The 25271-nt window shown below is 53.2% G+C and overlaps 1 protein-coding gene across 2 annotated transcripts in view; it reads right to left on the reverse strand.

Annotated features, from left to right (window-relative positions):
• The window catches only part of Unc5b (unc-5 netrin receptor B), a 64914-nt gene extending 44189 nt beyond the window's left edge, over positions 1 to 20725 (reverse strand). The window contains exon 1 of one of the 2 annotated variants that reach the window (XM_034524449.2): positions 20356 to 20725. In XM_034524449.2, coding sequence (XP_034380340.1) covers positions 20356 to 20434 — 79 coding nt within the window. In that variant the 5' untranslated portion in view covers positions 20435 to 20725. The remainder of the gene's footprint in view (positions 1 to 20355) is intronic. The other variant, XM_034524451.2, reaches the window with a different exon arrangement.
• Positions 20726 to 25271: the final 4546 nt, after the last annotated feature.

Genomic DNA, 25271 nt, shown 5'->3' on the forward strand with positions numbered 1-25271 from the left:
CATCAGCCAGCCTCCAGGAATGTACTGGGGAAGACGCTTCCCTAGGTTAGGCTGGCTGGAGAGGGTATGCTTAGGATGGCTTGCAGAGGGCCCCTCAAACCCGGCCTTGCTCTCCCTCCACCCAGCTCACAGATGAGAGAGGAACAGGGAGGTTTGCAACTCTTTCCTGAGGAGGTCCAGACACTCCCCCTCCAAAGCCTGGAAAGAGGCATGGAAGAGCCTGAACTCCAGGAAGAGAGGGGAAGAACCTGCCATGAGCCCCGTGGGCAACAAGAAGCTGAGGTGGCAGGATACTCATCATCAAGGGGAGGCAGACAGAAGACAGAAGCCTGAAACGATGGCAGGTCTGGCGAGTGATCCACCCAGATCAGCTCTGCCTCGACCCCCCGGGGAAGCCCTGAGCCAGCCACGGAAGGTTCTGGTGGATTTTGCCTGGCTTTCCTGATCACTACTCTGAGACATGAGTTTCACAGGCAACCAATGCCTGGCACTCCACCTCATGGAAAGGCTGGGGTCCCTAACAGGAAGCGAGTCCCCGGTCGGGGCTGTGGCCCACTGGCTTTCCTGTTTCCACACTCCTATTTATTTATTCAGATGCCCAGATTCCTTTCTGGGGGTGGGAGGGATCAATGACAATAGTTGTTTATGGGGGGCTAATGAAGCACTGCCTTCACTGTCCCCACACCTGTGGGAAGACATGGGAGGAGCAGGTCCCTTGTGTGTGGGGTGGTGTGGGTGGAGACCTCACTTCACCTCTTCACTTCTTTCTCCCAGCTCAGTTACAGCATGTTCCCACTGCCCCACCCCCACTCCAGACCCTCTGGCTGATCACAGCTAAACATAAACTCAAGTATTGGTGTACCTGCACACACCATTACTCCCCAGGAAAGATGTTTCCAGCTTCCAGATGGGGGTCGCTAGTCTGAGGGTGGAGTCAGGAGGCTTCCAGTCCAACCCCACTGCATACCGCTTAGCACAGGGTGTATAAACACACCTGGAGAGGCAGTGACCCTTCCACTAACTGGTGCTAAGGACCTTCGGTTAATTTACTTCCGTGCACCTTAGGGCTCACCTACCCATTTTACAGACCAGAGAGCTGAGGACGGGATCAGGAAGAGGGAAGAGGGAGTTTCAGATCCAGGCTCCAGTAGGAACAAACAAGCCAGAGGGTTCTCTGAACTCTGTGGCAATGTTATATGGCAGTGAGGATGCTATAGATTCTGTTTCGTAGTTGGAAAAAACGAGGCTTAGACAGGCTCAGTAGCTTGTCCTAAGACTACGGGATGGGAGGGGCGACTTGAAACTAATCAGTCATCAGGGCTTGTGACAATAAAGAGGGGCCTCTGGTGGTCCCAAGATGGCCTCTGCTCACACCCGAAGGGACTAATTCCTAGCTATCTGGCCTGTTTATCCCCCACTGGGCTCCCAGCCTTCCCTCACTGGGGCAGGCCCCTAACCAGCCTGCACACACTCACCCCCACTGTCCCTGAACTTTCATAGTCCTGGAGCCCCACCCACATCCAAATATCCCTCTCCCCACCTCCCCGAGGCTTCAGGATAAGGACCCCAACTCCAGAGCTGCACAGCACAACTTCCTTCTTCTCCTTCTTTCTGAAGCAGGGTTTCTCTGTGTAGTCCTAGAACTCACTCTGTAGACCAGGCTAGCTTTGAACTCAAGAGATGCCCCCTTCTTCAGCCTCCCAAGTGCTGAAGGCATACTGTAGAGTAAAAAATTATAAAGGCCATTTTATGAAATATGTGTAAATTTTTCGCCTTAGACCTTGAGCAGAAAAGCACCTGCCAGCAGGTTTGGGCCCATCTAATTAGTTACAGAGGAGGGGGAGTTACAAGACAAAGGCCTGTTAAGAACATCCCAGAAACTGACTGGCCAAGGGAAGAACTACACCCTGCCCCATGGTATGGCCTACTAGTGTTCAAAAAAAAGTAAAACAACCAATCCTGTGCACCCGCGCGAAAGTTCGCTTTTTCCCCACCCTGCCCATATATAAGCGCTAGACCCCTGAGCCACGAGGTCAGTCCCTCTATCCCCTATGTGAGATATGGGGATATGGGCTGGCCCAGAGCTCTGATATAATAAACCACCTCATGTGCTTTACAGCAAGACGGTCTCTCGTGTGTCCTTTGGGTGCGTGCTATCCTGTGACTTAAGTGGACCTCCTTTCTGGGGAGTCCCGGACCTTTCAATACCAACACTGGGCTACAGATGAACTCTTCTTCTTACCATAAGTGAAATTCTGGGCACTCTTTGGATGTAGTTTGGGTAGTCTGGGCACAGAGGAAAATGTATAATAAAGCCAAGGGCTCACTACTGTCAAGAATACAGAGAGCCCTGTGGTGTTCTGGAGCCTCAAACTCCAGAGATCCCTGAACCTGAAGCTCCTCGTTTATCTCCTCAAAGGAGACAGAGGATCTTCCTTGCACAGAAGGCAAATCATATCTAATGAGATGTTCAAGGAGGAGTGTGGGCTTCGAGACCCAGAGCCACAGCAAAGGGGCCACAGCCTGGGTCGGTCAAGGCGGCAGGAGACCTGGCTCCCAGAAGCTCTAAGAGGTACTTTACTAAGTGGGTGCCCTGCTGAAGGCTCAAGGACAGTTCCTCCTGGCCCTAGACTGTAAATTAACAAGCTGACAGGCTGGAGTGCCGGGCTGGGGGTGGCGCTCAGGAGGAACCTAACCCTTACCACCAGATTCTCAGCCTTCGGGCTCCAGGTCCAGGAAGCCATAAAGATGATCTCGATGAGCTTTCCCTCCCTGCCCCCCACCCACCCAGAGGGCGTTTTAGAGGCTGGGGAGGGGCAAGCAGGGAGGCTGGGGGCAGGGAAGGTAGGGAGTCCTGGGGAAAGCCTGTGCAGGCAGAGTGCTAGGTGAGATGGCCTTTTGCTCTTCATAGGCTCTGCCCTGTACTGGGGGGTTCCTGGCCTGATCTGAATCATAGGCTGGCTTCATAGTTATAGGGTCAGGAAAAGTGGTGTCTGTTCCCTTCTGCCCCTATCAGGAGACACCCTCAGTTTACAGCAGAAATATGAGATCCACAGACCAAAAGGAACTTGCCCAAAATCAGAGTTCATAACTGACAAAGCCAGTGAGCCAGAACAGAGGGCTCCCACCTCCCAGTGAGGCAGGGCTTGTGATGCAGTCCTGGGAAAGAGCAGACCAGACTTGCTGGCTCGCCAGAGGGCTTGGTGAGCCATTCTGGTCCTGAATGGGTCATCCTCTCTGTAGACTGCCTGTGAGACCAGAAGCTCTGGAGGTAGGGGATGGGGTTCAAAGGCTGAGAGAGCCAGAAGCCGGGGCATCATCTGTTTTGGGAGACCACTCCCCAGAGTCTCTTGCTGGGCCCTGGGAGCCCTCTGTTACTTACTCCCTTTCTCCATCCTGAAGTGTCCTGAACCCTTCCCAGGCCAGCTGTTCCCACAGGATGTGGATGTCTAGCTGGCTGGCTGCAATCTCTACCACATCCCCTCTGGGCACTATCCAGGCCCAGGACTGAGGCTGCTGGACCACAGAAGTGACTCCACCCTCAGTCCCCATCTTGGCTGATTCTGGCCCAGCCTTTAGTTTACACACAAGCTTCTCCTGGTGAAAGCTAGTCAGCCCTACCCTTAGGAAACCAGTCCTTAGCTTGGGGCTAAACCTCCAGTGGAGCTTAGCAAAGACAGAGAAGGGTGAGGGGCTGGGGAGGGGGATGGGGTGGCTGCTAACTGGTTCCACCTCGGTCTTGCTCGGAGCTCTCAGCACAGTCCCTGGTGGCCCCCTGGAGAGGGGCTGTCGGCAGATAATCAGGGGACAGATTTGGAAAGGAGGAGGAGAAAAGCACCCAGGCGCCAGACAGGATCCTTATCTGCTGGGGCGGAATGTCAGACGCAGCACACTGGTGCAAGAGGCCTAGAGGAGGCTGCATCTGCATCTGAGCCTGGGAGGGCAGAGGGGACCTGCCTGGGTCCTAGGGGACAAACACGGAGGGAGGACTTTCTGGCCCAGATGGGGAGGAATGCAACCCACCCGGAAAGAACTAGATGCCACATCCTGTTAAACCTCTCTCCCCCACCCCCCCAGCTCTAAACTCTTACCTCTCCCAACTGAGAAGGGAGGGGGACCAAGATTCCCAAGGACAACTAGACCTAGCAGCTCTTACTGGCAGGGCTGTCTGAGTCACAAGACTAGCTGGGTCCCCTGACTAGCTGTGCTCCTGCACCCCAGAAACCCCATGCAAGTTCTACCTAAAATTTTAGGACATTCACACACACACACACACACACCCCACACACACACCTAGAAGGCACAAACCACACAAAGGCAGGACCCAACAGCCCCAAGAAGGCCACATAAGAGCACTATAACCCCTAGGACACTCTCAGCAAAACCCCAGGCTGCATCTGGTTCCAGTGTGGAAAGCACATTTCTGGTGGGCACTGTTTATCTATGATGGATTCCCTGGCCAAGCCAGGACTTTCCTGGGCCATTCTCTTCTGTCAGGGTCAAGAGCACAGGCCTCAGGTTCCTGTTCAAATCCAGGATCTGCCACTGTGAACTTTGAGCAGTAGTCTGAAGCACCCACTGCCCGAGGCTTCAGTCTCCTTAGCTATAAAATGGGCTTTCCAGCTCTGTCCGTCCTTTCCGGCTCTAACATTCCATGGCTCTTCACAGGACCTAACAGCTACTGAGAACCTGAACTAACCTTAATGAGAAAGCCAGGAGACACAGATAGCTCACACACATAGCTCACACACAACATTCACAGAACATCAAATAGATGTCCATGTGCTCTGGGATATCCTGGGGCCACCTGTGGGCCCTGGTTTTAACTTCCTGGTGACCTCTGCCAGATGCAGTAGCTGGCTCATATCACAGGGAGGGAGCCACAGAAGGAAATGTCAGCGACATTCTCAAGACTGAGCTAGAGGGCATCTCTTCTGTGCCCCACCCCCAACCCCAGGAGGGCCTGGCTGGCCTGTCCCTCCACTGTCGGCTGTAGAAATGGTCCCTATCAGCTGCTCTGCCTGCTGAAGGAGCAAGGGGCATTGGACAAACTACAGAGCTACGAACAAAAGCCAGGCCAGGCAGTGGCTGCCCTTGGGGCTGAAGTGATGGACAGGGGCCTGAGGAGCCATAGGGGAGGGGAGACAATGGGAGTGGGTGGGCGTCCAGGCAAACAGGTTTGACCAGTGGAAGGGACACTGAGAGCTAGCAGGAACCTCCAGCATTTTCCGGGGCTGTTATTCTAAGCAGCTTTTTATCTATTCAGAGGTTGGGGATGCGGCTTAACAAATGTCAGCTCGATAATTATGACGGGTGGATCAGCCTGGACCGCGGACCCTGTGATGAGGTGACCACAGGACCCTCTTCCCCCATCTCCTTAGTGTGGCGTACACTTGGAAACCTGCAAGGAAAGGCTGAAGGGACTGATAGACAGCCCAAGCTTGCTCTTGGTTTACTTTGGGGGAAACTGAGGCATCATCCTACCTCAAGGTCATAGAGCACACTGGTCATTGTAATAAACTAATGCCCTGAGAGAGAAAAGACTCCAGCCACATTCAGAAATGCAGTAGCAACCTGTCTGTCAGCCCAGATGATCCAGGTGCAAGACTGTAACAGCCTTGCTTCCAAGGTGCTCAAACTCCCACTGCCTCAGTTTCCCCCTCTGCATAAGTAGGGTCATGCCACCCACCTCCTACCCTGGCTGCAAGACACCCTGCAACTAAAATTTGCTTATTCACTTCTATGTGGCCTGGGATGTGCTGAGCAAGGAGAGACTGGGGTGAGGGCTTATATAGTCACCAAGTGCCTCCTTGTTAGGTCCCTAACAAAGGCTTCTAAGGAAGGCAACCAATAAATCCTCACCAAGAATCTTCCTAACAGACTGAAGACGTGTAAATGACCTAGTGCCTGGCTGGGAGTGCCAACAGGCGGAAGTGGTGGTGACATCATGCGCCCATCCGGCTCCCGAGCCTTCCAGCAGCCTGAGGTCAGCTCACAGAGCCATGGCACCTCCCCCAGCAGCCCCACGCTGAGCCAAGAGGAGCCTGGCACTGCCAGCGCTGGGGCTGGACTGCCAGCTCAGATTCCATGAGTCCCCCCTTCCTCACGTACCCTCTCTGTGACGCTTCCCCCTCCCCCGCCACCCCAATCGCATCCCTGAACAGCATTCCCAAACGTGAGACTGCTGCTTCTCATATAACACATGAGCTGTGGTGTGAACTTCTGGTAAATGAAGATCGTATTTAAACTGCGTGCTATCAGGGGAGAAGAGACAGGTTCCAACACAGTTCAGCTGTCTTGCCAGAAAAATGGAGGTGCTGGGGCTTCTGGGGCCCAGAGCCATCGGTATTTCTGAGGCACTGGGAGAGAGGGCAACAGGGCCCTGGACAGCACTATGCCATTTATTTGGGAGAGAGAGGAATACCAGTTTCCTAATAGGGTTTGGCAAGGTTACCTCACCAGGGAACTGTTTGCTCTGTGGAACAAAAGAATGCTGTAAAGTCACAAGGCATCTCCAGAAAGGTAAAATGTAAGGTGGGCCGAGGGCCCAGAGTATACCCAATCCCAGCCCTCTGCCTTCTTTGCACAACAGAACTGCAAAGGAGCTGGAGTCCCAGCACCCAGGTCCAAGCCTACAGCAACCAGCAACCGTGGCTTGAATCTCTGAACAGATCCATGTGCCCACTGCTCAGCTGCGGCTGGGGGATACAGGCTAACATCACTGGGAGCCTTGCAAAGACCCCATGTCTAAGCCAGACGGAGATCTGCAGGCCCAGGTGGAGAAAGGCAGGTGTGTGAACTTTATCAAACTCTAGCTGATGTTTTTGGGACACCCTCAGTGGGCATATGTTCACTGAGGCCTACTCTGTGTGGGAGGGACACTGTTCTGGGCGCTGGGGCCATTCCCAGGGGACACAGCCCTGCCCTTGTGGAGTGAGAAGCCAGATAAACCAGAGAACTTCTGAGTGCACGCACATGAGAACCCCAGGTGGTGGCAAGTGCTGACAGATAGGCTTCTTAAGAAGCTTTCTAAGAGGGGACATCTGAGCTGACGCAGGCCAAAAAGGTGTCAGTCTGGTCAAGCTCGGGGTTTCAGTGTTCCACACTGGAGATTTCCTTATGTGGAAACAAGGGCTTTTCTCCATAAGCTATGGAATCCACGCTTCTGCAAACGCCCCCTTACATTCATGGGGCGCCCATGGTGATTTCCAATGTCACCCAGCCACTGGAGGTCAATGGACATTGACATTCTCTCTACCCCTCAGGAAATCCCACAGGCAACTGGGCTATGGGGACATTAGAAAGTGTTCCACAGAAAGAAGAGAGGGATTTGAGTCTATTAAACTAATCCTCCATCTAACAGGTAGGAAAACTGAGTCTCAGACAGAAATATACTGTTTAGATGTGGCATCTCTGCCTTGAAGGGGCATGGGGACAATGACCCCCGCTGTCTCCTCCCTGCCCTCTCAAAGCTGTCACCAACAATAATCCCTTGCACCAAACCCACACCAAGTCTCTGTCACTCTGTAAACAGCCCACTCTGGCCAGGGGACAAGCCTGGGACACACCCAGGGCACCTCCACAGCTCCCCCAGTTTGTGAAGGTGGGATGGCCTTTCCTCTCATGATACCAAAACCACCAAAGCCCAGACAGAATGGTACCAGATAGGAGTTTGAAGTCTGGTGGGATCTGGAATCTTGCCTGTAGGGAACATAGGTCCCAGCTATCTACCCCTCAGTTACATCAAGAAAGAAAATAGAACATAGTTCGGTTGGAGGGGCTGACCCATGTACCCAGGGACAGGGCAGATGGGCATCTTCAAATGTCTGGGTCACTGGTCAGTCAGTGAAATGACAAGTGAAATCGATTTCTAGTGTGGCGAATGGCTCGTGGAGAGTCCCTGATTCTACCTTTGGGGGAAGGTCTGGAAACCAGCCTGTGTGGCCTCGCCTCTTCTGGCCACTTGGAACCAGCGGCTTCCCTCTCTGAGCTCAGAGTCCTGCTCAACCAGTAAAATGTTTGCCTTGGGTTTGATCTCCAAAACTCATATTAAAAAGGCAGGCAGAATGGAACACACCTGCAATCCCAGCACTGGGGAGGCAGAGCCAGGCTCATTCCTAGGGCTGTCTGACTTAGAGCACTACAAAGTGAATTCCACACCAGTTAGAGATGCTGGCTCAAAAAGAGAGGAGTGATCCCTGAGGAACGATGCCCCAGACTGTCTTCCGGTCTCCCCACACACACAACTTCACACACACGAATACATAAGTACACAAATCGTGCAAAGACACAGACCTTGAGAGGTGTCCACCAGACTGTGATTCTCACATTGGCTTACTCAAGTCCAGAGGTCATATTCATGTACTCTCTGGTGAGACTGATGTTTACTGTCCCCAAGGAGATCTGAGAGCAGTTCCTTCTATCCCTAAACACAAGAATTCTCTAGAAAGAGCCTAGGAAAGGAAGGCCAGAGGAGCGACATGAGAGAGCCCCAGCACCCAGGGATTTTGCTTGGTTTCCTTTTCCAGCAGTGTCCTGGCAGCGGGCAAGCGCTCTGGTAAGGCAGCCAAGGTGAGAAGCAGGGAGCCTGCCTTACCCCACTCTGCCAGTGGCCCTCTTAGAAGAGGCAGACTCTCAGCCCCACCTCTCCCTCTGTAAGGTCACAGGATCCAGGTCAGAATGGATTGTACCACCAAAGTGTTATAAACAGTCACTGACCACCAAGCAAGATTCTCAGGCTTGAGTATGCTTTTCCAGTCATTGGCTCCAGTGCCCCCTGGCTTGCCAGGCCCCGCCCCACGAGCACACTGAAGTTGTCAGCCCCGTATCTCCTGGATGGTGCTGGCATACTCCTATGGCTACCACACCTTAGTAAACATGCTTTCCCTAGCTATACTTAAATGGCCAAGGGCTACCTTGAGGCTGAGCCCATCTTTGGAAGAGCCCCATCATTCCACCTGACTTTACCCAGACCCAGTCTGGGCAGGGCAGAAAGTCTGCAGTTGAGGGGACAGCCCCAAGTCTTTCAGTTTAGTCAGCATACCTCATTCTACAGGTAATTATTAAGCACACACCATCTTCCTCTGACTTCTGCATGCATACACACATGCGTGTTGCAGTTGCAAACATGCATGTGCACACACACACACAACATGCACACATACAAACCAAAAGAGAACAGAACCGGACAGTGATGACAAGCACAACTGTGGACCATCTCCTCTGACCTTCACAGGATTCATCTGATTCAGCCCTTTATGGGCTGTTTGAAAGCAGGCTATGCTATTCCCACATCTCAGATGAGGAAACAGGGCAAACGGAGTCCACCTGGCCAAAGGCAGGCTGCTGGCAACCGAAGGATCTTGGCTGATTCCAGAGCCCCCAAGGAAATGCACTTTTTGTCTGAGATGCAGAACCACTTAGGAAAGCTTTACATTTGACCCAAGGTAGAAAGCAGGACGACTCCAGGAACTGGAGAAGGGGAAGGGGCCCTGTCTCTGTCTCTCTGTCACACACACAGACAGAGACAGACAGACACAGACACACACACAGACAGAGACAGACAGACACACACACACACACACACACACGGGCATGCGTGCAGGCTCAGCAGTGGGGTGGTAAGGTGGTATTGAACAGTCAGGTATGCAGTCAGCAGACTTTGCATATCTCCTGGAGTCCATGAGGCAGAACCCTCATCCTGTATCCTTCCAATCTCAGTGTCCTCTGCTCTGACACCTCTCTCTCTCTCTGTCTCTCTCTCTCTCTCTCTCTCTCTCTCTCTCTCTCTCTCTCTCTCTCTCTGTGTGTGTCTCTCTCTCTCTCTCTCTCTCTCTCTCTGGCTCTGGACAGCCTGTGATTGGTTTGGCCTGTCCACCCGGCCTGCCCGTTTTCTAAGAACGGGTGGCCAGGAGAGGCTTATGTAACTTCTACTGGGCATAGCAGATGGTACGTTGGTTCACGTGCCAGCCAAGCCGGAGCTGACGCTAACCTGCCCTGACATGGCACCCGGTCTCCTCTGCTCGTGAGCACAGGCCACATGCCAGGGCATGGGGGCATGGTGAGGTGTGGAAAGTGGCCCAAACATTCGTCATTCGATACTCATAGCCCAGCCAGGCCAGCAAGAAGCCAGGGCCACTCAGTCACCAGCAAGCAGGTTCCAGTAATGTAAGAGGGAAACATGGTGTCTCGCTGCCCCACTTTTTGGGCAGTGCAATCCCTGGGTCTCAGCCTCTGGGGGTTCAGACAACAGTTTTCAAAACAAGGACCTCTGCAAGTTGCAGGGCTGTTTGCTTGCTTGGCTTTGGCCAACTCAGTTTTTGGTTTGTTTGTTTGTTTGTTTCTTTTCCTGGTGGGTTGAATCAGAGTCCTGGAGGGTGTTATCCCTGGGTCACAGAGACTTGGCCTTTGAGTCAAAACTTCCAAGCTCCTGGAGATTCTTTCAATAATACAGGCTTCCCCTGGGATAACCCCTGGGATTTATCTACAAGTGACTTCATGGGCCAACTAGAGCACTACCCAAGATGCTATCCAAGATAGCTCCAAGAATCCCCTACTAGAATGATCCCTTCCACCTTACGTCTAGTATAGCCTGTCCGGCAGCACTTTCTAGGAAGAAGAAAGGTGAGCAGGGAATTATGGGTAGGTTCTCTCCCTTCAATGACCCTGCCTCTCCCACTCCACCTTCCCATTCAACAACCTTCAAGTTGACCACAGGAAGACAAGAGTCCCAGGCTCAGGGAACTGTACCTAGAGATGGAGCCGGGACTTGAACCTGTGTTTTCTGATTCCTGCTTATCTGATTAGAGGAGGGGGAGAGAGAAAGAAGCTGCCTAATGCTACCCAGATCTGCTTTGGGAATGAGAACCAGGCTTTCAGTTTCTCCCAAGGTTTTTTCTGTTGTTCCTGTGTGTGTGTGTGTGTGTGTGTGTGTGTGTGTGTGTGTGTGTGTGTGTGTGTTGGGGGTGGGAAGCGTGAGAGGGGAGGTTAGAGGGACTAGAGGGGAAGAGAAAAGAGAAGAAGGGGAAGGGAGGGGAGGGAAGAGGGAAAAGAGGAGAGAAGAGAGGAGGGAGGGGAGACCAGACTGAGTCAAATTTTCAAGCCAGGAAATGTGAAGCCAGATGAAATTTGCAGCAGGACTCAATGTGTCCAGCAGCCCTGGCTGTTTAAGCTGCCAGACAGAAGTTCAGATCAGCCTGTGACTCCTGGCAAGGGCCAGTGGGTACCCAGCTGTGAGGCTGGTAGCTGAGCCAGGCATCTTGCTGCCTCAGCCAAGGGCCTGGGGATATTTATCTCCTAGGAATGCTCTTGAATATTAGCGTGGGATGTACCCTGAGCAGCCATGAGCAGCCTGACCCTGCAGCCAACTCTGCTGTCCTCACGAGCTCCACTTATGCCAAGAAGCTAGGGACAGTTGCTGTGGAGGCTGGTCCTGGACTCGGCCCCTGGCCCTGCGCCTCCCTGCATGCTGCTTAGTCTGCACCTGCTGCAGGCTGCAGAGCCAATGTCCATGCACGGGCCACTCTGTGCAGCTCCAAACAGTGATCAATGGGCTTGGGCATGCAAATCAGATATAGTGTTATTTTTGAGATACAGTCGTATGCAGCCCTTGGTGGCCTGGAACTGGTATGTGGACCAAACTGGCCTTGAACTTATGATACTCCTGTTTCTGCTTCCTGAGCCCTGCGATCACAGGTGTGTGTCACCATGCCTGACCAAATGAAAAGGTTTTACAGCCTAGTATGCGTCTAGTCTGCTCTCTGCTACCCACACAGCAGGGACCAGGTCACCTAGATGTAAAACTTCATTAATTCCTTGTGGCTTTGTTAGACAAATTCTTTCTCACCCACGGGCCCCAACCACCTAGTACTTAACACTTACTGTGCCTGCTTTTGGTAAGTGCTTAGTGAGAAGAGACTGCTCAGATAAGGCAGGGGGAGGTGGTTAGCAGAGGGCTGGGCACCTCCCACTCTCCAGTTCTCATCCAGGCAGGACAGGCCGGGCAGAGCTCCCTCCTGGCCAGTGGCGCCTGCACAGTTTCTGTCTCACTTTGCAGCTACCTCACATCTGACACTGCTGGTCTGAAGACGCATCAGGCTCCCCCATCACTTCTGATCACACAGTGACGGATGTCACTGCTGACAGCCCTGTTCTCATTGCGACCTCCTGGCCATTTCAACCCATCCCTGCAACAAGGAAAAGGGACACGGGTATGACATGACAAAGCTGCTCCCTGTGACCCCATCTCTGGTCACTGGGGCTCTGCCTCTGCCCTTCTGGGTTACAAAATGACTTGCAGGGGACTTGGAACAACTTTTTCTGGCATTACTGATTCAACTTCTTATAAGCTCCATGTCTAGAGCTAGGTGCTGAGGACCCGGGGTTGGGGCAGCCGGGCGCCTGATAGCATTACCAGCCGCTTTGCCTCATCTCCATCTCTTGACGCCAGTAATGCCTCCGGGCGCCACACAGGGCCTCTGGGGGATTGCCTGACTAGTGGGTGATCAGAGCTGGAGATGCCTCTGAGCTATCAGGCAACAGGGTAGCCACCAGAAGCAGAAAAGCGGGCCTCTTTCCTGCCCCCCGTCCCTCAGTTCTCCCACCAAAGGGGACGCTACCACCAGGGGCCGTGTCCCTCGTTCTCCTACAGAATCACACAGGAGAGCATGGCCCATCCCCCACCAAAGCTCAGCCCAAAGGAGTAGTAGGAAAAGGCAAAAAGAGGAGGCAAAGACTTCAGAGGACCCCAGCTGGGGTCAGATTCTGTCACATGGCTCACCAGGGGACTAACAGCACCTAGAGGCTGACTACCTGGCCCAGGAACTGAACCAAATTGCATCCTTTAGGCTCGAAAGCCATAGGCTCTTTGCAAAGAGTCTTCCTCGTGGGGCTGTGGATGTCTCTTTCCCTCTGTCCCAATATACAAACAACTCCAGGCATTCCCTCTACTCCATGGCCCAAACTGCTGATCCTTCAAGGGGGTACTTAAGAGCCACCAGTCTCTCCTCCAGGAAGCCTTTTCTGACCCCAAGCCTCTAACACATACTTCTTGTTGTTTCTAATCCTGACAGTAATGATGCCAGTGCGACCTGTATCAAGTGTAGGACTGGGCTAGGGTTCCTGTGACCAGTGTGTGCTAGGAATCTTCACCTCTGCCCTGAAATCAGCTTTCCTTACTTCTAAATGAATAGAACGGAGCCAGAGTCTGTCTGTCTGTCTGTCTGTCCTGTTAGAACCGCTGTAGTCCCCTTAAGCCTTGGCGGGTTCCTTCCTTCAGTCTCCTGAGCCCTGAGCTAGTACCCAGGGCTCTCCATCTTAAAGGCAAGAGATGCTTGTGGAGCAGGGGAAGTGAACTTAAGTCCTAGAAAGTAATTTATAGGCAGGCAAACAGAGAGAGAGAGAGACAGAGATAGAGACAGACACAGAGACCCAGGGCTGCATAATGCACACATGGGCATCCCTGTCAATAAATCGACCTTCCGGATGGGCCCCTATAAACGCAAATGAAGTGGAGTGGTTCTGGGTCGTTGTAGTAGCTCTGTCTGCTGCTAACTGCTAGCTAGAAAACCCCACAGCCCTTAAAGATCTACCTTCTACCTCTTCTAGACTCCAAACACAGAGAGGGAGAGAGCGCAGTCAACCCTGATCCAGAGAGGGAAAGGAGGTCTCCCAGGGTCATACAGCAGAAGAATAAACAGTAAGCCCCAGTCTCAAGTTCAAGGCCCGAGGGGCTTGGGCCAGACCCCCCTTCTCTTTCTGAGCTTGTCAAATGTGAACGGCCATGACATGCTAGGCACCCCACATCATCCTTCCTTACTTCGGGTACACTCATATGAGCTCAAAACAATTCTATAAGGACTTTACAACCCCTATCTCATAGACAAGGAAACTGAGGCACAGCAGTTAAGCAAGCCAGTAAATGCTACTGAGGTTCCTCCCACTAAGGGAGGAACTATATTTATTAGCCTTCTCAGATCCCAACTGGCCATGTCAGGCCCCTACTGGGCAGCTAAGGCCCTAGGGACTGGCCCCTTCATATCAGGGGAGATATATGAAGACTGGGGCTTAGGGGTGAGGACAGCAGGCAGAGAACTCCTAATGCCCCTACAGGATTCCACCCCTACTTGCTAGGCTCCATCCATTTCTAAGAGACACAGAGACAGCCACGTAAAAACCTTTCCGTCCCTACCCCAGGTTCCACCTTGAGCCAGAGGCACCAGGAGGTTGCATCCTCAAGGCTCCCTAAGACCTGGATGAGGGGGGACACTGGTGGTGGAGCTCAGGGTCATCACCGCCTCTAGAAAGCCCCTGGGCTTTTAGGATTTTTCTGCTGTGTCCTCCTGTTGTCTTCCTGTCGCATCCAAGACTTTAAGAGCCACTTTTTTTTTTTTTTTTTTTTTTGAATGGACGTCAGAGTGCCATATAGACTGTGTGACCTCTTTGGGAGCCAGGATTAGGGACTCTATGACTGATCTGGGCCCAGCCTGCCTCTTCAGCTTTCCAGGAGTGCATCTACCTCCCAAAAGGGGTTCTCGCAGGCATGGTGAGTCCCATACAGAAAAGGGTTTTGCAAACTATGAAGTGCTACGGCACATGACCTGGGGTTTGAGTCTCCTCAAATATGACATCTCATCTGAGAGGAGAATGGCGGTGGTCCTTAGCATGGGCACAAACAGGAAGGGCAAGAGAAGTGCCACCATACTATCCCTCAGCGCGGTACGCTCAGTTATGCTATGTGTGTGTGTGTGTGTGTCTGTGTATCTGTGTGTGGTCTGTCTATGTCCAAGCCCAGCCACACCTCCCAAGATGCTGAGACCCCTTCCTGCAAGCTCCTTCCCCAGAACACTTCTGAGACCTTGAGAGAGATGGGCTGCAGGAGCCAGACAAGTGAGCCATCACATCTAACCCCATACCACCCCACCCCCCATGCTCTGGGTGAGCTGGGCCTTGAGGAGGGGCACAGGACAGTTGTCTTCAGCTTCCTGGCTCAACAGCCCATGCTCCTGGGCTGTCTATGAATAACCTTTCTTGGTCCCTCTAGGGCACAAGACTTCATTCTCAGCTTCTTGGTCCCAGCCTTCCCTGGGAAGGTGTTCCAGCCTTCCCAACAACGGGTTCTGGCTCTTATGTACTGCAAGATAGCCGGAGGGCTTCTCTAGTCTTGCAGGGCAAATGGCAGGTCCCGTCCTGAAGAGGAATCCCCAATAAGATACAATGGATGGAGCTTCCCAGGCCTTTCATGATTCATTACACGCACCTATGTATACTCAAACAGAGAGCACCACACCTATATGACATTGCCCACGCCCACATGCTCAAACATCCACACAGCCGCCACACACGCCACACCCTCCTATACAAAAGGTGGAAACCACAGCACGCTCTGGTCCTCCTGCACACTTCACCTACACACTCACACACACACCCCACACCTAAGAGAGAAATAACATTCCCCCTCCCCCAACACTCTTCCACCTGCCACCCTCCCACCGCACATTCTCACAAACACTCCTCAGTGCACAATCTCACACCCACACCCACAGGTCCGCCTCGCTGGAACCGGGGAAGTTGTGAAGTGCTGGGGGGGGGCACCTTGGGGGAGCTGAGAAAAGAGGGGCGGCGCAAAGGAGCGGAACAAAGTGCTCAATGGTGAGGCGGCACCGTTGAGCTCCGAGGACTGGGGCAGACCCACATCAGTTTAGATTAGGTGGGGAGAAAAGAGCGAGGAGACACAAGGAACTGGAGGGCTTTGGTGGACGGTGGCTGGTACTTGGTGACACCAGGTGACTGAACAGAATCCAACCCCCAAGCTCCGGAGATGCTAATCAGGCGGCTTTGTAGAGAAGGGGAAAAGCAGGAGCTCCAAGCAGCCCGGAGCTTTGGGAGGGGAAACGACACAAAAGGAGGGAGGGGGTAGACAGCTGATTTATGCCTGCACTTCAGCAAATGTTTTCCCTGCCATTAGCCTCGGGAAGCCTAGGAGCCAGAGGAAGGCGCGTGGGGGGTGGGGACCTGTGGCTTAGGGAGCTCAGTCTGGGCTTGTCTGCCCGCGGGCTGCAGCGGAGTTCCGTTCCACGGCCTCCAGATCCACATTTGGTTTGTCAACGAACTCCCTGGGAACAGCCAGCCGGCTTTTAGAGTGCCAGTCTTCTCCCAGAAGCCTTTAGGAGGGGCTCACTTGTTGCCCTAACTCACCAAAATGGCCCAGGTACGGGGAAGGGAAGCCCTCCCCCACCTGGGCGCCGAGCCCGTACAGGATCCAAAAGGGCAGGAGGTGGCGCTCCAGCCCAGATTTCAGGCCCTAGACAATCCGGAGGGGAGCAGGGTTCTCCGTGCCTTCGGACGCGTGCTTTTTTTCCTGAATGATTCTCATTATGGTATTCTAAATTTCCTTTAAAAGGGGGGGGGGGGGGGGGGGGGGGGGGGGAAGCACAGCCCGCACTTGTTTGGGTTCATTCTGCCTTCACGGCTTTAATGACTCCATTTGTAGAAGCTGTTTAGGAAGCTGGTGGAGAGGCGGAGAAGGATGCCAGTAGAGGAGCCAGCTCAGGCCTGGCAGCAGCCTCTCCCTTCCCCCTGGAGGCCATCTGCCTAAGCAGCAGTTTCTCTGGGCCCATGGCCACCAACCTCAACTCGAAGCCCAGTATCCAGCCCCTTTCCCCTTTCCTGCAGATCTGAGCTTCCATGTGCCTCCTTGCTACCTGAAACCCTACTCCAGAGTCCCCTGGACGGTACTGTGGCCGGTCAGCCCCGGGAGGATTAGGTAGTGTTCACTCAGGATCACCAACCTGAGCCCAAGCACCTGAGATGGAAGGGATACAGCCCTCTCTGCTTGTCCCCCAAAGTTCATGGCAGCCCATATTCACCCTAGACATGGGGGTGACTCAGGGAAAGGATGCTGGAGACCCCAAACCTCATACTAGTCCTGAGGAACAAGAATGGGGTCATGGTGCCTTTCACCTAAGGATTCCATAAGCAAACTAGCAGAGACAGTTGGGTCCCCAACTCCACAAATAAATGGGACCCTGTAAAAGGTGGACATTTGACTCAGTAGGCCACGGAGCCTAGCCTGTAACCTATGTTTTGCTACAGCCAGTACTGGATGTTGGTGTCATTTGTGAGCATCTACCTGGTCTTGGGGCCCACATGCCCAACACTTCTGTTCTGTTGAGCAGGATCCTGCTCCCCAATCAACCCTCACTTCCCATTCCGGCTACAAGTCCAGCGAAATCCACTGCCAAAAGGATTCTACCTCTATGGGCCCAGGTTAGAAGGCACCTCAATTCCATTCAGCATCCTGACCCCAGGGAGGCAGTCCGGCCTTCCAGTGAGGATGGAGGGATGAAGGAGGCAGGCCCTTTAGCCCCCAGTTCGAATCCTGTCTCCGCTGAGCTTTAGGGTGATCTTGGGCAATTCCAAACACTTTTCCCAAAGCTCCAGCAGTTAAAAACAGGGGAGTTGTTAGGTTGCACGGAATTCCCCATTGCATAGGGGGAGGGGATGAACCAGAGCAGAGAGATTCCAGGAGAAATTCCTCCCCTGCTGTTGTACTTCCAAGTTAATGAGAAAGCCCATTAAGACACTTGAATTTCCATTTGTTTAAGTGAGATGGGTGCTCGCTTCTGTGCCTAGGGAGCTGAGGGTAAAGGCACCCACCAAAACCACACAAGTGGCACCAGCTCAGACACTAGGAAAACTCCCTATTTAATTGCACCTTTACAAGACTGATCAAGAGCTCTCAACTCTGGCTCAGCTGTCCCAGCCGGAGGCCTTGGAAGGGCTGCATGACTCGTGTGGGGTCAAAGGAAGCTCCCAGAGCCAGCCCGGTGCCTTTGAAGTGGCCTCTCCCAGCCAATCACTTGCTGGCTGGTGTCTTCCTAAGGGTCTGTGGTTCTAGGGGTCTGGTTTAGATTCTTCCATCATCAAACTTGATGCTTTGAAAAAACAAAACATCTCAGCACTCTCCAGGAGTTGACTACCAGATTCTCAGGAGAAAAGAGGGAAGTACCTGTACTTTGTTTGGAGCCTTCCCAGTAATTTCTCCAGCCTTGCAACAGACATCTCAACACAACCAGGTAGAAGGGTGCCGAAGGACAAATCCCCCCCGACCCCCACACTGGGCAAAGTTGGCCTAGTTAACATAAAGGAGCCCAGCATCCTCATCAGAAATTGGTGTGAAGCCTGGCAGTGGTGGCACACGCCTTTAATCTCCAAACTTGGGAGGCAGAGGCAGGTGGATTTCTGAGTTTGAGCCCAGCCTGGTCTACATAGTGAGTTCTAGGACAGCCAGGGCTATACAGAGAAACCTGTCTAGGAGAGAGGGGAAAAAAAAAAATCAGTGTGAAGAAGACAAGATGTGGGGAAAGCCTAAACTCTGGCCTCACTTTTCCCCATCAGTGAAATGGGATCAGGAGGGAGTCACTGGAAAAACCCAAATAGCATTCTGGTAGAAAGCTGCTTCGTGCCTGTGGCATTGGGGAAACCAGGCTGTGTGGGAGGAAGAGGCATGCTCTCCCCTCAGAAGGTAGGTTCCATAAGGGCAGCAGATTCTGGGCATAGGAAGGCTGCAGGCACACCCCAGCAGCTGGCCCTTCTCCAGACTAGTGGGCAGGAGGCCCCTGCAGTGCTATGTAATGAACACAATTCCAACACCGCTTCTGCTCACTGGTGAGAAATCAAAGCTGGGTATTAGAGACCATTTCTGACTGGGCACTGTTCATGCCCAAATCCATCAAAGCCCTGGGCCTGGGGTTTCTTCCGGGGTAGATGGGGGCTGAATGCTTTGTTAAGCAGAAAATGCAGGCCACCTCCAGCACTGCTGGCCCAGCCCACCCATCCAGAGAACTTCGGGCCCAGCAGTCCCATTTTTCTCCAAATGGAACCCCACCCCCAGTAACCGTGGTATCTATTCCCGATCCCACTACCCTGCTGTTAGATAAGAAAAAAAATGTTTCCCAAGATGCAACCTGGCCCACGTGCTATTTCCAAAGACTTCACTCTACCCTCCAATCACCCCCAGACACTCTTAAACAGAAACTAACGCCCAATCTGGCCCCTCCCTCACCTAAGTGCACCCTTTAAAACAAGGCTGGTCGTTTAGCGTCCTCCTCCTTCATCATTACCTTTCAACTTCAAAACATTGCTTTAAATACCCGAGTCTGCCCAAATCATAATTAACTCGGATCAAATGATTGAGTGTTGTAACTTTACAAGCACAAGGCTTGGGGAGAAATAAAAAGTGGGGGGATGTGCTCAAAGCAAGCTTCAGCCGTGGGAATCTAGAAGAAAGAGAGGTGGGGAGGAGGGGAGAGCGGATGCCATCATCACTGAGGGTAGTGGGGTGAAGAAAGATGCCTCAACTCCTGCACTTTCTGCTAGTTTCCTTTCCCCATTCTCAGGGCGGTCTTTGTCTAAGGTGGCCCTCCAGCCCCCCACATCAGCTCCGGGAGTTCCCGATTCACCATAACGGCAGTTCACCTGCTTGGGTACCAGAGAGGTTGGTGCGAGTGTGTACTTTTCCTAAGGAAGACGCAGCCCACTTTCCAACGCCTAGCCGCGTTACTACAGAGCCTGCAAGACGCGTCCACTTTCGCTGTTAGAGAGGAGAATTGGGGACTTTATAAACTTAGGAGTCCGCCAAACCCTCTTAGAGCATCTTTACTGGGTCTAGGTGCGGTGCAGAGGCGAGCTCACCTGGTCTAAATCCCGGACGGTGAGAATGACAATAACCTACTGAAAATAGGCAATGTCGACAGGGGACACATTACGCCCCCCCCCCACTCTGCCAACACTCACCCCAAAACAATCCACCAACCACGAAACCTTTCCATACCCGCCCGCGCCGCACCTCGGGAGAGTAGGGTGTACAGGACTCGGGCCCCTCCCCCTTCAATAGCTAAAGCCTTCGGGCCTCGGCTCCCCAAAGGCCGAGGGGAAGAAGCGCTTCCAGGGTTCTGCAGTCTCAGGCTCTCTGTGACCCGCAGAATGCTGCGCGTGCAGCCCGCGGGAGCGTATACTCAGACTTAAGTTGCAGGCGAACTGCAGCGAACACACACCTGGCCCTGGCAGTGACAGTTTTTCAGTAGCAATCAGGGGTCACTTGGAAGTGAATCAGACCCCACTCCAGGGGAAGCAACTATCCCTTGGAGGCAGGAGCAGGGAGCTTCGAGCTTACGTGGCACCCCAGGTGGCCACGCGTCGCCCCTTCTCCGGGGCACCGAAGCTGCCTTTTAACTTGGGCGCGTCCACCGCGTTCTCCGAACGCAGTGATTCCGCCAAGAACCACCCGAACTTGCAGTTGGACGCTGGGACGCGCCAGGACCGCATCCCCCGTGTCCCACTCCTTCTCGCTCCTACCTGCTAGGCTTGGTGTCGGATCCCAGCAGAGCAGCAGCGCCAGCAGCAGCGCGCTCCGCGCCCCGCTCCGGGCCCTCATGCTCCTGTCGCCCGGCCCGGGCGCCTCTCCCTCGGGGTTCTTTCCCGGTCCCCAGCCTCGCCGCCTTCGCCTTCGCCGCCGCCTCGCCGTCCTCGCCGGTGCCCGGCAGCGCCAGCCCGTGCCCTCCGTGGACGCAGCGGCAACCACGCAGCGCCGGGAGGCCGCCCGGCGGCTCGGAGCGCTCCCGGAGTCGGATGCCGCCGGGGCTCCCGGCTCTGGTGCGCCCTTTCCGCGCTCTCCCGCTGCGAGCGTCGTCCGCGCCCTGCTCCGAAGTTGTGCGATCCCAGTGGAGTGCGCTCAGCGGCGCTCGTAGCGGCCGCGCCGCGAAGTCTGTCCGAGTGGGGTGTGCGCTCCCCTCCGCGCCCTGCCGCTCCCCGCGGCTCGGCGCCCTCGTCCGCCCCGCCACCGGCCACAATGCCCAGCGCCGCCGCGCGCTCGCCCTGGAGTCAGCGGGCCGGGGCGGGGCCTCACGCGATAGAAGGCGGGGCCTGAAGGACGGGGGCGGGGCCACGGGGCCCAGCGAGGGGGGTACCCTACCGCTGTGTAGGCGAGGCCGAGCTGGGGCCTTATCAGAGGGGATTCTTGAAGAACGTAGGACCCGAAGCACCGGAAAACCGGTCCGCTGTAAGCGGCGGAGTCTATCGGATTTTCTTTCCAAAAAGAAAGAAAATAAACATTCGTACCCTTCTTAGCTTGGGTGTGAATCAGCTTTCGCTTTTGATTCGGCCTCAAAAGGGGTGGGGGGTGTTCAAGGAAAATGTCAACTATCCAAGTCCTGGTGGCGCGGGGGATGTAGGTGGGGAGTTCCAGCTCGGGATATTTATTTGGGCATGAGTTAGGATCGTGATTGGTTCTGTTTGTCTCCACGACCCAGGACAGAACTCTTTACGTGGGATCCGGAAGGATGGCTCATCCTCGGATATGGTGAAACAGTCCAATTGATTAAAGGACGTGTACGGGGAGGGGCCTGCTGCTGTGTTAGGTTCGTGTATAAACTTGGTTCTGCTCCTTAAGCGCGTGACCTTGAAGGAGCTGCTTAGTTGTCTCCATCACTGTCACCTGTGAAATGGGGAATAATGATGTTAGCTGTCTGGTAAGGAATTGAGGAGCGGAATGTGGGAAATAGAAAGAAAGTCGGGGCACAAATGGTGGCCTCCGATCCCATGGTTCTTGAGGGAAGTCCTCATCACCCAAAGGTGGGCCCATAAGCTTATGTGGGACTATATAGCTTATGAGACTTGGGAGATGTCTGTGCATCAGCTCACATGAAGCTCACAGCACTTCCGTGTGGTAGCCCATTAGTGGGCATCATTTTAGCTAATTCCGCAAAGCTGAGAAGAAGTACCAGATCTGCTCTTTTATAGAGAAGTAGGGCGTGGAGATGTAAAGCCATTGGTCCAAGCTTTGAGTGAAGGTGTGAAAGGGATGGGGGGGGGGAAGCCCTACAGGCGAACATGGTGGCCCACACCTTTAACGTCAGCACTAAGGAAGTAGCAGGGCAATCTTGGTGAGTTTGAGGCCAGAGCTACATAGTGAGACCTTGGATGGAGTGGGAGGAGCGCTTGGGGTCTCCCCCACAATTCTCTGGGGCCTAGATTGGCTCTGAGAAGTTGCTGACAGCTACCAAGTGTCTCCCTGCTGCCCCCTAGCCCTCACTGGCTGACCTCGCAAGCTTTTCCTCTTTGCCGATCTGGAACAACCAACCCTCTTCTTCCGGAAGAGAGTAGCCTAGCCAGGCTCTGAAGTCCGGTGGGAGGGTAGGAGGTATCCAAAAGAACCTAGTATTCCCAAGTTGGAGAAGAAAGGGGTTGGAAGTCACAGTTGCTGACTAGAAGGTAGGTGTGAGGGCAGAAAAGCAAGAAGACCCATCCTAGCTGTGTTTGGGAGAAAGGGAGTCATTGAAAGCAGGATTTCTGGACACCCCTTCTATCCCAATTCCACAAAATGAAGACTGGAGATCTATAGGAGGCTGGGGCTATAGGCGAAGCACCACATCATGGCTGACCACCCAGGCCCAGGGAGGGTAAATCCGGGTGGAGTGAACGCCCAAGGCAGGACTTCGGTTTCTGCGGGCAAAGATAAACCGGCTATTTTTAGTCTGGCCTGGAACAGTGTGAGCAAGGTAGTGGCCGAGCACACCCAGCCTGTTCCACCCATTCCAGACCGCAAGCACGCAGCCATACACGCCCCTGAACAATTACGCATATCTGCAAAGGAACATACAAGTAAATACACAACAGAGAGACACACAGGTGCAAGATGACCTTTCTGGAAACACCCTGTGTACACGCAGGCATCCATCTAGAAATACACCCACAGACCAAAGCCCGTGAGATTAAAAACCCCAAACATAGCTCCAGGCACACACAGAGACAGCTGACTGGAAAAGCAAACAGGTATTTGGATATTTAAAGACTGGCAGGAAACACATGTGGATGCCTTGGTACCAACACTCACATCCCGTGCGCCCAGGCCAAGAGGTCAAGGGTGCTTTGCCTGAGAGCTCAGTAGACCAGTAGACACTGCAGGCTCATGCTCCCCTGCTGGGATATTGCTGGTTTTTCTTTAAAAGTTGCTTAATTCCTTCTGGGGAGAGAGGGGTGTAGGAATACCAACCATTTCTCTTATTCCTACCTAGCCCTGATCCATTCTTCAGTCTGGAAGCTCTCTCTACTTTAAAAAAAATCAAAATCACTTTATTTCTAATTAACTCACAAATAAAAGCATCACACAACTAGCTTAAGGTGACCATGATAACCCTTTTGCCTTTGCTTCCAGACTCTTATCTATCTATCTCTGGAACCTCTCTGTACTTAGAATGTCCAGTCTGCGGTCATGGAGCTTCCTTGGGGCTCTGCACTTTTACTGTCAACTACCGTTTTTATTCAGTTACATGCAGGCACGTGTGCACACACACATACATGCACGAATATACACACGCATGCATGCTCAGGCTATAACAGAGTGGAAACTAGATTTTAAAAAAATAGATTTATGAGCTGGAGAGATGGCTCACTCTCTCCATTACACTGTCTACTTTTCCAGAGGTCTTGGGTTCAATTCCCAGCAACCACATGGTGGCTCACAATCATCTATCATGAGATCTGGTGCCCTCTTCTGGCACACAGGTGTACATGCAGATACATTCATACACATAAAATAAATCTTAAAAGAATTCATATTCTTTCATGATTGTGTGTTCTTTGGCTGTCCTTTTTCCAGCAGCCAATCTCTCCAGTCTTAATGTCTGCTCACAGAGGTCTGTCTCTTTGGAACTAGACTTCCATATCTCCCCAGGCCCTACCTGTGTTAAATCTCAGGGAGATGCATTTTTCAGCCACCTGCAGTCAGTTCCCTATAGCCCAGAGAACCTTATCTTTGGCCCTCAACTGGGAATGACCACTTCCCTCCCATGTGTAAGGCTTCACAGCCCTAAGGGTAACACAGTGGAGAAGTTATACAGAACTTTCCAGAAGCGTCTTCACACGCAGTCAGGGTGGGGTGGGTGGGGGGGCGCGGCTTCTAGTTAAGCAAGAACAAGGGCACTGAATTGCCAAGGTTGGCCTCCGTTTTTCCTATTTATCATGGCATGTCAATACAGTACCCCCCCACCCCCTCCCCCCTGCACACACACACAGTCAGATGCATTATGAGGCTAGAGAAAAAGAGAGGTTGTTGATCAACGGCCTTGAGAAGGAATCCCAAACTCCACCTGCATGTCTTGGGAGCTTATGCGAGGATATGGGAGGTGGGGGAGCAGTGCTGTACTGGGAGCGGGGTGTGTTTAAGGTTGGAGGCAGGGAAGCCTTTGTTGAGGCACAACTACTCTGAAAGCTTGGGCCAGTGTTGACCCTTAATGAAGGCTGCAAATGCTTCGACCGGACCACTCTTAACCAAATAGCATTGTAGGACTGGAAGGTGGACCCCAGCTGATGGATGTAGCCTTAGGTCCCCGCCCAAACCCCTGCCCCCATCCCGACTCCCCGTTGTTCTTTTTACCTGCTTGCTGAGAGATCTTACTTACCCTTGCTGGGCATCAGTCCCCTCCGTTGTAAAAAGGAAATAATCACCACTTCCCAGGACTAAAAGGAATATGCATACATATTCTGATCTAGCTGAGTAGCAGCTACCTATTTCATAACAATTATGTTTTGAAAGCAGCCTTTGGGGCTCCCTCAAAAGAGTGGCTGGTAGCTTGGACCGGACATCTCCAGCACGGGTCATGCTCGCGGGTGCCACTAGGCGGCGCACTACAGCCTCAGCCTCCTTGGCGCCGCTGCAGGCCCTGCAAGGCAGACTAGGCTATGGAACCGTCCCTGTCCACTCTTCCCGGATCCTCCCAAGAGAGATTTCTCTTCCCTAGATGATGAGAGTCCGGGGTATGCGGGATCGTGAGGGGGAGGAGATGAGAATTAAGTTCACAAGGCATCTTCTGATTAGTCCTGGACAGAAGGACCCCAAGTCATTTGTAAGCTGCAAAAGGGAAGTGTCTATGATGGAAGTCCTTTAATTTGCAATAATATTAGCATATTCAATGCTGATCCTGGCCTAAATTCTTCACATGCTAACCGCGCACATGGTAGGTGCTGTGGGGACCCCACTCACAAATGAAGGCAGTGAGACCAGTAAATTGAGGGCAATGGAGAGTCCCACCCTGTCAGAGAGGATCACAAGATGGAACTTACCCATTTAAAAAATTGAGACAAGGGTCGGAGAGATGGCTCAGCCAATAAAGTGCTTGCTGCAAGCCCAGGAAGACCTGAGTTCAGATCCAGAGCACCCAGTAAAAACCAGGGTTCGGTGAGCCCTGTAAACTGGAGCTGTGGAAGTAAGCTGT

This window comes from Arvicanthis niloticus, chromosome 20 (genome assembly GCF_011762505.2).
Source record: "Arvicanthis niloticus isolate mArvNil1 chromosome 20, mArvNil1.pat.X, whole genome shotgun sequence".
Lineage (NCBI taxonomy): Eukaryota > Metazoa > Chordata > Mammalia > Rodentia > Muridae > Arvicanthis > Arvicanthis niloticus.